General features: G+C 43.6%; 1 protein-coding gene across 2 annotated transcripts in view; it reads left to right on the top strand.

Moving 5' to 3' along the window:
• Nucleotides 1-13,395, top strand: part of ZNF335 (zinc finger protein 335) — a 158,546-nt gene that overhangs the window by 80,843 nt on the left and 64,308 nt on the right. For both annotated transcript variants that reach the window (XM_073559356.1, XM_073559355.1), the window contains exon 2: nucleotides 10,123-11,028. In XM_073559356.1, the coding sequence (XP_073415457.1) occupies nucleotides 10,138-11,028 (891 nt within the window). In that variant the 5' untranslated portion in view covers nucleotides 10,123-10,137. The remainder of the gene's footprint in view (nucleotides 1-10,122; nucleotides 11,029-13,395) is intronic.

The following is a 13,395-nucleotide window of genomic DNA, read 5'->3' as shown; positions in this document are numbered from 1 at the left end:
ACCGGGTTGCTAATCTTAAAAGATATCTACTGAGGCAACAAGATTTCTTTAAGAAAGCTGCCAAAGAGAATGATGCAGCAGTGGAAGCTAGCTACGTGGTTAGTGAGGTGATTGCTAAAGCAGGAAAGCCATTCAAAGAAGGTGAATTTGTAAAAAAGTGCATATTACAGGCTGCAAGTATTGTCTGTCCAGAAAAGAAAGGTCAGTTTAGCAACATCAGCCTTTCTGTCAACATCGTAGCAGAGCGCATTTCTGACCTGTCAAGTGACATTTATGATCAACTGTGTGAGAAAGCAAAATGTTTCAGTGTATACTCAGTTGCTCTTGATGAGACCACAGACATCACCGACACTGCCCAGCTCGCAAACTACTGTATGTCCGTGGTGTTGGTGACAATTTTGAAGTCATAGAGGAGTTGCTCACAGAGATTCCAATGCATGGCCAGATCACGCTCAGGAGATATTTCACCAGCTGTGTGATGCCATTGAGAATGCCGGTTTACCTTGGAGGAGGTTTGTTGGAATAACAACTGTTGGAGCGCCATCAATGGCAGGGAGGAAAAATGGACTGATGGCACTTGTTAAAAAAAAAACTGGAAGAGGAAGGTGTGGAGGAGGTCATTGCTCTGCACTGCATTATTCATCAGCAGGCCTTGCAGCAGCAAATGCCTGAAGTTTGACAATGTGATGTCTTTCGCTGTGAAATGCATCAACCAAATCAGATCCAGGGGCTTAAACCACAGAAGGGTTCGTGCTTTTTTAGAGGAAATGGAGTCAGAATATGGGGATGTGCTCTACTTCACCGAGGTACGTTGGCTCAGCAGGGGAAACATATTGAAGAGCTTTTTTGCGTTGAGAGCGAAAGTGAAAGCCTTCATGGAGAAAGATGGGGCTGCTGTTCCTGTGCTAAGTGATCCAAAATGGCTCATGGACTTAGCTTTTTTTGTGTTGACATCACACATGAGCTTAATGTACTGATCAAGAAGTTACAAGGCCAGGGGCAACTTGTCAGTGCTGCCTATGACAACATGAGAGCATTCTCTACAAAACTTATGTTATGGAAAGCCCAGCTTTCCCAGATAAACCTTTGCCATTTCCCATCATGCAAGGCACGCATGGAAGCAGGCACACCATTCAGTGGTGAGGAGTATATGGATGTCATTTTGAAGCTACAGGAGGAATTTGATCACAGATTTGCAGACTTCAAGATGCACAGAGCCACATTTCAAATTTTTGCGGACCCCTTCTCCTTTGATGTGCAAGATGCCCCTCCTGTGCTTCAAATGGAGCTCATTGACCTGCAGTGCAACTCTGAACTCTAAGCCAAGTTCAGGGAAGTGAGTGGAAAAGCAGACAAGCTCGGGCCATTTTTGAGAGAATTGCCCCCCAGCTTCCCTGAGCTTTCCCGAATGTTCAAGCGGACCATGTGTCTTTATGTGAGCACATACTTGTGCGAAAAGCTCTTCTCTACCTTGAACTTCAATAAGTCCAAATTCAGGTCCAGACTTACTGATGAGCATCTTCAAGCCCTACTGAGGGTCTCAACTGCTTCCTCCCTTAAGCCAAATGTGGCTCGGCTATGCGAGAGTAAGCACTGCCAGATCTCTAGCAGCAAGAAGTAGGCAGAAGAAGCCATGTTCAAAACAGCTTATGTTCAATGTTCCATTCATGTTCAGAAAGTTAAATATTAAAGAACTGTTAATACAGACCTCTGAATCTGAATGATAATAATTACATTTCTCTAGGCAGCAACTGTATGTGGTTTCTTCAGTCTTCTATATCTGCTGTATTATTATCATTTTCATTTTATTTATTTATTACTGATTGATTTATTTTTTTCTTATGATTTTGTTAATTTATTTTTTAACACAAAATAAGATGAAAAAATAAAGACATTTGATAACATTGGAATGTTTTTGTAAGAGCTTTTCTTCTGGAAAACCTGATGCGGCCCAGCCTCACCCAGATTCTACCTCCAGCGGCCCGCCGGGTAAATTGAGTTTGAGACCCCTCGTGTAGATGACCACTGGAAAGACTGTACCTCCATCAGGTATTGCCACTCCTCCAAAGCCATTTTAATGGTGAGTAACTCTCGGTCCCCGATGGAGTAGTTACGCTCAGGAGCAGAGAAAACCTTAGAGAAGGACCCGCGGTGACCCGAGGGAGGACTTCTGGGTGAGCACAGCTCCAGCCCCTAACGAGGATGCGTCCACCTCTAGGAAGAACTACTTGTTCAAATATGGGTGATGCAGAGTGGTGGAGAAGGACCATTTAAGAGAGTGGAAGGCCTCTTCAGCCTCGGAGAACCAGTTCTTTTGGATCGGCTCCCTTTCGGGTCATAGCAGAGATGGTAGCGTTCAGTGTGGAGAGGTGAGGGATGAATTGCCAATAATAATTAGCAAAGCTAAGAAATCGCTGTATTGCTTTGACTCCCACGGGTAGCGGCCATTTAAGAATGGAAGAGATTTTCTCAGGATCCATCCTGACTCCGTTATCCGAGGTAATGTAACCCAAGAAGGGTAGAGAGGACTGTTTAAAAACGCATTTATCATACCTGGGATAGAGACGATTCTACCTAAGACGCTGAAGAACTTGCCGAACTGCTCGTCTGTGGGAGGCGAGATCCGTGGAAAATACCAAAATATCGTCCAGATACACAACAACGCAGGAATAATGCAGGTCCCGGAAGATGTCATTGACAAATTCTTGGAACAATGCTGGTGCATTACGAAGACCGAAGGGCATCACTCGGTATTCATAATGTCCGTCCCTGGTGTTGAAAGCCGTCTTCCATTCATCCGCGAATGCGGATTAGATTGTAGGCGCCTCTTAAGTCTAATTTGGTGAAGATGCTGACACCTCTTAATCAGTCAAAAAACTCAGGAATCAGTGGGATAGGGTATTTATTTTTCACCGTGATCTGGCTGAGACCTCGGTAGTCAATACAGGTTCGGAATGATCCATCCTTCTTAACGAAGAAAAACCCCACACCAGCCAGCAGGAGAGGAGGACTTCTGAATGAAGCCCCTGGACAAATTCTCCTGAATGTAGTCCGACAGAGCTTGAGTCTGAGATGGGGAAAGAGGGTAAATTCGGCCTCTAGGGGATGTAGTTCCGGGAATCAATTCGATGGGTCAGTCAAACGGCCTGTGGGGAGGCAAAGGCTCTGCCTCCTTCTTGTCAAATACATCGGCGAAGGACCAATATGCAGACAGCAAACCGGGCAGCAATGCCAGACTAGACGGAGCCTTAGCCGGACGTACTGGAGCCAGACACCTCCCTTGACAGGAATGTCCCCAGCGGAGCACCTCTCCAGTTCTCCAGTCCAACACAGGTTTGTGCTGTTGTAGCCATGGTAGACCAAAGAGAAAGGCATGAGACATGTGGGAAAGAACATAGACCATCTTTTCTGTATGAAGCATCCCAATATGGGCCTCAAGCGGCTCAGTAGCCAGACGAACCGTCTCCTGAAGAGATCTCCCATCGACAGATGTTATTGCCAGGGCGTTCTGGAATGGATGAACTGGGATTTGGAACTGATCCACTACAGCCTGAAGGATAAAATTTCCGGCTACCCCGGAATCCAAATACACTGACTCAACAAACTGGGATTCACCGATTGTCATGGCTACAGTAAGGGTTTGGGGTAGAGAGATGTCCTTTCCATCTAGAGAAGCCTCTCCTACTGCCCTTAGATGCAGGATCTTCTCCGGTCTCACCAGGCAGACTCGAATGGAGTGACCCATATCTCCACAATACAGGCACTGGCCTTTAGCTCGATGATCCCTCAGTCGCCATCTAGCAAGGGCAAGGTGGTCGATCTGCATAGGTTCAGATGAGTCCTCGACAAGTGAGGGCAAAGAAACAGGCCGTCTTTGAAAAGACAGAGCCAGGCGCCACGGTTCTCTTTCACGTGCCGCCTCACTAGCACGCTCATGGATCGGAGGTCTATACTGATGACGAGAGATCAGGTGTCGAAGGTAGTTGGTAGGTCTCGACCAGCAAGCTCATCCTTAATATCTCCGGAAAGCCTTTCCCAGAATGTCACCACCAAAGCTTCATTATTCATCCAAGTTCGGACGCCAGAGTGCGAAAGCGTACCGAATATTGCCCCACAGAAGAATAGGACTGACGTAAACGGAGAAGAGCGGACGCTGCAGAGGTGGTTCGCCTGGGTTCATCGAACACTTTGCGAAAAGCTTCCAAGAATACAGGCAAATTGGAGATGATTGGATCTTCTCTCTCCCATAATGGGTTCAACCATGCCAGGGCCTCGCCTCCAAGGTGCGACATAAGGAACACCACTTTTACTCGGGCCAACAGGAAGTGGTGCTGAAGAAGTTCAAAATGTAGCCGGCACTGATTGATGAACCAGCGGCAGAGCTTCAGATTGCCGTCAAAACATGGTGGAGCTGCGAGTCAGGGACCTGGATCTCAAACTAAGCAAACTGTCTGGGAAGTCTCTGGAGAAGACAAGGCTGCTTCAACATGCTGGAACTCTGGAGGGATGTTTAAGGCCTCCATCTTAATGGTTAAGGACTGCAACTGTCTGGACAGCTCTTCCTGTGTGTCTTTCTGTTGGCAAAACTTCTGGTACATGGTACATGAATCTGTGGTCCAGCGGGATCCATGGCCTGAGCAAACTGTCACGGGCGTGATTTGTGGAACCACTGTGCCACGGAGAGCCTGTAGGGGCTTGACTAAGCGAACACCTGTTTACTAGAACCTCTGATGGTGAGGTTAGACTTGGCTCCCGATGATCGCCAGGTGCCACTCCAGGACAGGCCAATAGATGCTCAGCAGCTGAACGCAGAGGACAGACTGGAGGGAGCAGCTGGCAGAGTTTGTATTAGAATGCAGCAGACAGAGTTCGCATGAGAGTGCAGCAGGGATTGGTATGCAACCTTACACAACTTAGGCTGGTTTCACATTAGCGCATCATGCGCACCCGTGTGCATGTGCACTGCGCACCTATGTTTAACATGACGTGCGCATGGTCTTGCGCACGCTTGCGTTTTCGTGCGCATGCGTTTTTTTGTCTTTCGTGCCAGGCGCGCCAGACGCAACATGTTGCATTTTTAGGTCCGCCCTGTCTCGTCAAAAAAACGCATGCACACGCTTGCGCACGGAATGCGCAAAAACAACACATTGAAGTCTATGGGAGCGCATGCGTGTGCATGGTCTTGCGCACGCTTGCGTTTTTGTGCGCATGCGTTTTTGAGGTAAACAAGTCTGGAATGTGGTCTAGACAATGGAAAAAATGTCACACCTAAAAACGCATGCGCATAAAAAACGCAAACGCATGCAAAAACGCATGTAAAATGCAAACAACGCTGCGGTTTTTTTACGCATCGGCGTACGCATGACGCTAAAAAAACGCGCGTTTTGCGTTTGCATGCGTTTTTCTTTGCGTTTTTTATGCGCACGATGCCCTGCGCAAAAAAAACGCTAATGTGAAACTAGCCTTAGACTGCAAAACAGGAAGGTTGCTCAGGCACCTCCCCAGTGCAGAGGAAGCAATATATACATAATGCCTCTCAACCGCTGGCTGGGGAGGAAATAGGAAGTGAACGCGCTGGCGCTTTAAGAGGGAGGGAGCATGCGCACGTGCCCGAAGGATACAGCTGGAAGCCTGGCTGGAAGTGCTGCTGGGAGCGTGCAGAGCATGAGGAAAAGAGGAACTGACTGCAGCGCTGGTGAGTGAAATGACACACCGGAGACCCTGCCTGTCAGCAGGGATCCGGCGTGGTGCTAACACCCTGGAACCTTCAGTAGCTTAAAAATTCTGATGTAACCAATGTCCTCAGTATGTTTTGCAGCAATAAGGTTGCGAAGGTCTTGAGACAGCTCACTGGTTTTACCCATCGTGAGATGTGTCTTGTGTGGCACCTTGATAATGAGACGCCTCTTAATAGGCCATCAGATGTACCAGCTGATATTATTTTTCACTTAAGTGGCAGCATTATTTTCTAATTACTGATAGATTTCAGCAGGTGTCATGACTTTCCATTGCTTTTTTACCTCTCTTTCTTCATGTGTTCAAAACTTTTTCCCTGTGTCGTTTCTTATTATTACACATAACTTAATTTATGGATATCTGTGGTTTGATTCCTTTTCCTGTGCGGATTGGATGGGTTTTGTTACTGACATCTGATGAGAATTTCATGTTAATAGCACCTTTTAGAAATATTGGTGATGTGTTCAGTACTTTTTTCACCCGCTCTATGTTGTCAAATGGAGACAGGTGAATCTTATCTGATCCCGTGACGTTTTACGGTGTTTGTCTGGAATCTGGTGTTTTTGGTGGCAGGAAAAGTACTTCAGACTTTATTCACGCAAATAAAGCCCAATGCTAGTGAATAAAGCCTCACACATACCCATACTCAGTGTTATCAGTCCTCAAGCTCCCCCATGGTAACAGATATTACACCTGTGATGTTATAAAAAGGGAAGAAAAGATGCCATGAATCTTATCCCAGACCTCCGTTCTGGGCTTCGCTACATGCTGTTCCTCTGTAAAGGGCAGAAGACCGTTTATGACAACTTCATCTGCCCCCTCCTTTCTCTTGTCTTCGCCGCGTTCTGTCATTTATATTTGAAAGACATTACTTTTTGAATGCATGCATAAATGCCAGTAGCAATTGCCATATTACTTGCTCCAGTGAGGTGAATAAATTTCATCTGCAGAAGCCAGTTATACATTGGGCACAATGCATAGCTATGGGGAGACGTGAGCTCCGCTTTGGCCAGGCTTAGTGGAGGGCTTTGCAGAGCATGTCCTGTTATTTAAAATGGGAATATTTTGGGTCTGCAGCTCCTATTACCACATTAACAAGCACATTCTCCATGGAGAGGCCCTCCGGCTTGTTTTCAGTAGAAGCTCACTGGTGTGTACACAATGGCTTTGCACATTGCTCCTTTCTTTTTTCCTTTCTTTAGGCATCTCTTTCAGATAAGTCAGACCGGTCTGTGAAATTGGTGGCATTTTGTATATACAGCCCTTCTCATATCACACTTATTTTTCCTGATTTATTTATTCTACAAGCGAAGACCGTAACCTCCATTTCCCTTGATGTTTGGCCTCCAGCATCTACTGATTGTGCATACATAAAAGGAAATGTTTGCAAATAAGATATCGCTTTTCCGTCAAGACATGTATATAGATAGTGGAGGGGTGGTGACTTTTTCTGAGTCATACCTGCGACCGGATCACTTCCTCAGCCGTGATTCACATACGTATAGGACAGTTGTCACACTAAACCAGACACAGGACATCTTTGTGGAAAATCCCTAAGGACTAATAGATAGAAATAATGTTTCATCTGCCCCCTTCTTCCGGTTGCTGGTATTTAAAGTAATAAATTAAAATAATATGCCTGAAAGATGATTTATCTTCCGTTTTCCTGTGTCTTTATATGTACAGCTTTCTTCAGCCCTTCTCTGATCCTGTATATACTGCTCAATCCTACCCCATCAAGCTGTTTGATGTTTCATTTTGCATTACTAGTAACTATGGAAGCAATTTTGCCAATAGTGTTACTATTGAATGCAGGAATATACAGTACTGTATATAAGGCGAATAGTGCAGATTACTGGACTTTGGGCTCACTTCTATTCCTTTTGTCACCTCGTGGATTGTTTAGATGTAAATCATTATTTCAAGCCAAAAACGTAATACTTATCTTTAGTAGGTTTGACACATTTCACAACACTTAGCTCCGTGCCTGAAATGTTCCTATTCTATCAAAGAGGAGAAGTGATACAATTATTTAAAAAATGAATTGTTCAGGAAGTTTGACCCAATTTGCTTGCAAATCATGGATCAGTATGGTACCCAGAATAAATGATAAATACCGTAATATGGTATTATATGGACCGCTAATAACATATGCATTACAGGAGCTCTGGTGAGTTTCCTGGTCTTCTAAATATTCATTAGATGATCCAATCATTATTTAGAAGTATTTTTTTACTTTATTATCTTGCCCTGCCGTGCATAGTACTTAGTAATTCTGATGCTGCCAGGGCTTGATATAAGTAGGATTGCCATGCATAGCACAACAGTTGCCATAATACCTCTACTCTCACAGAGATTGCCTTTTTTAACAGCTGCCTGCATGCTCTTCTTTTTCAGGGTGTAAGTGTTGTATTTACTACTTGTCTTCAGAGGCAACATAGACCTGATACTGCTTTTTAGTCTAGCTGCACACTGACACTGCACAATCTGCTGCCCAGCATGTGAAACACACTACCTATGGAGAGGGGGAAGGCTGGAAATAATGGGGTTAACGCCCTGTCACACACAGCGATCTCACTAGCGAGATCGCTGATTTTGTGACGCCACAGCGATCTCGCCAGCGAGATCAGTGTGTGACGGGGATCAGCGACCGGCCCCCCTGCCGGTTATTGCTGATCGTGCTCGATCGGCCTGGGCCATTTTTCGATCGCTGGTCTCCCGCTGGCCAGCGCGCATCGCTGCGTGTGGCAGCAAGAGACCAGCGATCAACGACACTGGACGCTGATTTCTAATGTAAACATCGGGTATCCAGGAGTCTCGCGGCTCATAGATACCCGATGTGTACCTTGGAAACCAGCGTGTACGCCGGTTTCCAAGGTAAACAGCTGTTATCCAGGAGCCGCGGCTCCTGGATACCCGTACATTAGAAACCAGCGTCGCTGGTCCTGATCGCTGGAGGGGCTGTCTTGTGACAGATCACCAGCGATCAGCCTAACGATGTCCCAGCGATCCCATCATGTCGGATCGTTGGTGGGATCGCTGGGACATCGTTATGTGTAACGGGGGCTTAAGAGGGATGTGATGTGTGGCCTCCTGTACAACAAGGAGATGGGTAACCACATATTCAGAGTACAGGAACACACAAGCATTACGGACATGGTCATTTCAGAGACATTTAAGCTGCAGACAGTGCAATAATGAGTGATTATACTACATTTAAAAATTTCCAACATTTTTTAAAGATCAGAAAACTCCTTTAATTTCATCCTTTTTAAATTTAGTACTCCACCAGTGGTACCCAAGTAAACATTCAGAAATCGTATAGCACAGTCAGTACATGGATGAGCTCTTGGACATGGATGCAGTTGCTTGTTTAACTTCTATGTCATCACCAACCTTTGGACTTTTAAGCACTTTTTGGTAATTGTTTATGTGAGGGTGGAAAACTGTTCTTCCCAAATTCTGAGTACACGCAGTATCAAAATATAATTATTGAATATGGGCTTTGTTGTGGAAACAAATTGTGTACATAATGTTCTACGATATTTTTAGTATTGATATGCTCTACAATAACTATCGGCTGACTACTCAATGAGCCAACAAATATTTCTACAACCTCCGCCATGCAGATGCTTCATCGACTTGATCGATCATACATTTTGTCTTTGGGGGAGGACGGGATTAACTTGTTCCTCCTGATAATATCCCGCAGGAGCAAAGGATCAAGCGTGTTAAACACCAATATTTCCAATCCTTCTCCCCCATTTCACCACATCTGCCATTTTTGAGGATCAGAACACCTCCCCAAGCATTATAGGCTGATTAGGTTCAACCTACAGACATTTTTTAAGGGATTATCAAATGAACACAACCCATGTCCATGGATTGTAGTAGGAAATATTGACATTGTAGAAAGAGTTCATCCATCTACTCGGGACCCAACCTCTATGAGTTAGAATGGAAAACTTCATCATTGGCTTCTTTTTGGTGGACCTACGCTTACCCTGAGTAACTACACACCAGGTTTTCAATGCAATGGCCACTGTCGCAAGATGATGAGCTATCAACACCTTACCTTTTGCAAGTCATCTGATGGCCAGAGATGTATTTGGAAAGGGGTTTTTTTCTGATGAGACAATCACCATAATTCTACTATGTTAAGGTCTTGGAGAAGATGAACCATTATTGCATTTGTTATTTAGTCTACCATATTCTGTATAAATAATAGAGGTGGAACAAATGATGCTTATTCTGTCTAATATGTATGTTATATGTATTATTTTATCTGAGGCCATTTAAGATTATGTACAGTAGCATTTTGTCCTTATTTTAAGCATATCTAAAAAGAAATAACTGCAGCTGTATGCTTTGTAATTTTCTGCACAGATTCCTGTTGTTGAAATGGAGAAAGATGTAGAGGTTTTGAGCGCTGATGGAGGACAAGAGACCATTGTTGTGTTGATGGATGAAGATGGCACTAACCAACCTGAACCTCAGTTGCCTACACCACCAGAAACCAGCAATACGACCAATATACTGCAGCTAAACCTAGACCCACAAAGCTTAGATAAACTGACTTCAGATGATATTGCATCCCGCAAGCTGGAGTTTGGAGGCGCAGAACCAGTGGAGTCAGAGAACAGTTTGAGTAGGAAGGAAAAGGACACAAAAGAGTCTGGTTTAAGCCAGGAACCCATTGAACCAAGTACAAAAGAGAATGATTTGATAGAGCACAGCTCAGATTACATAGCCAAAAAAAAATACTTGGTTGACGCAAATGGTCAAGTATGCATGGATATAAGTGAGAGTTCAATAGATAGGAGCTCAGATATGGTTCATGAAGAACAGGATCTGCTCAACACAGAGATACGCAAGCTAGAGATTTCTCAGTGTTTGCATTTGGTTAACCCGGATCTAGAAGACAGTACATCAGATCTAGCCACTCCCAATCTGGATATCATGCAGAGGGAAAATATGGCTTCTGAAAGGTCTCCTTCTAAAGAGAACTCTAATGAAGAAATTAGCCAAGACATGGACGTTGTATATGTACCTAATGGCATAAATGAACCCGAAACAACCAGGCAACAAATCCCCAAGACTGTAGGTGTAGAAGAAGCAACAGAACCAAGTTCAAGTAATAGTATTGTACAAGTGACTTTGAAGCAAAATGCAGATTTTCAACAGCCTGCGCTAAATACGAACAGTGTCAACAATACGGAGGCTGACGGGAGGCAGACCACAGACATCATGCTCACCCAGGTGCCAGACATCACCGTGCATCATGATTACACAGTATGTTCTTTCCTATGTGTTTCCTATGTACGATTGCTACAGGTTAAAAGGAAAAATATGTAGAGATAGTTCTTTAGTTTGTAGGAATTTGATACAGCAACACCTCTTAAAGGGAATCTGTCACTAGGTTTTTGCTATGTAATCTGAGGACAGCATGAGTTAGAGGTTAAAACACAGAATTCAAGGATTTGTCAATTATCGTGCTGTGTCCTGTTATTTGCTTACAATGAAGGTTTTATCACCTGGTGATCATCATGCCTGGACTACATGGCACTTCCTTGCTACAGCAACTCCGCCCCTCCTGTGATAAGCAGCTCGCTGTCAAAGACAATGTACTCGTGGAGCATGGTGTGGGTGGGATTATCTTTCTGAGCTCTGCTGCATTCTACATCTAAGAACTCTGATTCTATCTCAACTGCTCCACCTAGTAAACTTAGTGATACATTGCTAGAATCAGGGTCTGTTTGAGTACATTATGGTGCTCACAGATGAGGTGGCAAAAACCTGCTGACAGATTCCCTATATACATTACTAGTCCTAAATGCATCTTGTGTAGTTTTCCAAAGTAGCTGGTTGTCCCATGTAAATTCAGATACCTGATGGGCATAACAGAAATATTAGATAATACAGTGGCATTTAAAAGTTTGGTCACCCCTGGTCAAAATTACTGTTATTGTGACCAGTTAAGCAAGTTGAAGAAGGAATGATCTCTAAAAGGGCTAAAGTTAAAGATGACACATTTTCTCTGTATTATAGGCCAAAAAAATTATATATTGTCATTTTTTACATTTTAAAAATTACAGTAAGGAAAATAGGCCAATGCAAAAGTTTGGGCACCCTGCATAGTTAGTACCTAGTAGCACTCCCTTTTAAAATATCACAGCTTGTAAACGCTTTTAGTAGCCAGCCAAGAGTCTTTCAATTCTTGTTTGATGGATTTTCATCCATTCTTCCTTGGAAAATTCTTCCATTTCTGTGAGATTCCTGGGTCGTCTTGCATGCACTGCTATTTTGAGGACTAGCCACAGATTTTCAATGATGATCGAATTGGGGGACTGTGAGGGCCATTGAAAAACCTCTAGCTATTGCCTTTTGAGGTAGTCTATTGTAGATTTTGATGTGTGTGATCATTATCCATTTGTGGAAGCCATCCTGTTTTCAAATTCAGCTTTTTTTACACATGTTGTTATGTTTGCATCAAGAATTTGTTGAAATTTCATTGACTCCATTCTTCCCTCTACCTGTGAAATGTTCCCTGTGCCATTGTCTGCAACACAACTCCAAAGCATGATTGATCCATCCCCATGCTTAATGGTTGGAGAGATGTTCTTTTCCTGAAATTCTATGCAATTTTTTCTCTGCACATACCTTTGATCATTGCGACCAAAGAGTTTTATTTTAGCTTCATCGATTCACAGGACTTATTTCTAAAATGCATTGGGCTTGTTTAGATGTTCTTTTGCATACCTCTGATGCTAAATTTTATGGTGAGGGTGCAGGAGAGGTTTTCTTCTGATGACTCTTCCATGAAGGCCATATTTGATAAGGTGTCTCTGAACAGTAGAACAATTACCACAACTCCAGAATCTGCTAAATCTTTCTGAAGGTCTTTTGCAGTCAAGTGGGGGTTCTGATATGCCTTTCTAGCAATCCTACAAGCAGCTCTCTCTGAAATTTTGCTTGGCCTTCCAGACCTCCACTGTTCCTGTAAACTGCTATTTCTGAATTACATATTGAACTGAGGAAAGGACAACTTGAAAACGCTTTGCTATCTTCTTATAGCCTTCTCCTGCTTTGTGGGCCTCCACCATTTTCATTTTCAGAGTGCTAGGCAGCTGCTTAAAAGAACCCATGTTGGCTGTTTTTTCGCACAAGGTTAAAGGAGGCTATGTGTTTCTAAACCTGTGGAATCTGCATCAGCTGGCCTTTCCTAACATTGAGGGTGAACAAGCCATATCCCTTACAGGCTAATTAAGGTCTGAAACCTTGGTCAAAGTTATCTGACACAAATCTCCAAAGGTGCCCAATCTTTAGCATCGGACCATTTTTCTTTTTGTAATTTTTAAAATGTGAAAAAATGACAATGTGTATTACTTTTTAGCCTAAAATACAAAACAAATGTGTCATCTTTAACTTTAGGCCTTTTAGAGATCATTTTATCTTCAACTTGCTTAACTGTTCACAATAACAGTAATTTTGACCAGGGGTGCCTAAACTTTTGCATGCCACTGTAGAATCTTATCCTTTTTCTTCAAATGTTGATTAGCTGTAATACCAGACAAAGCCCACTGATCATTTAAGATGGTTTCCCATTAAATAAGATATGAAAAATTACCTGTAAAAATAGATGTGTTCTGGTGTAGATTT

The sequence above is a fragment of the Dendrobates tinctorius genome, unplaced genomic scaffold, assembly GCF_039654945.1.
Source record: "Dendrobates tinctorius isolate UK_male_01 unplaced genomic scaffold, ASM3965494v1 ptg000270l, whole genome shotgun sequence".
Taxonomy (NCBI): domain Eukaryota; kingdom Metazoa; phylum Chordata; class Amphibia; order Anura; family Dendrobatidae; genus Dendrobates; species Dendrobates tinctorius.
The sequence above is the reverse complement of the archived record's forward strand: the minus strand, read 5'-3'. Positions and strand labels throughout refer to the sequence as shown.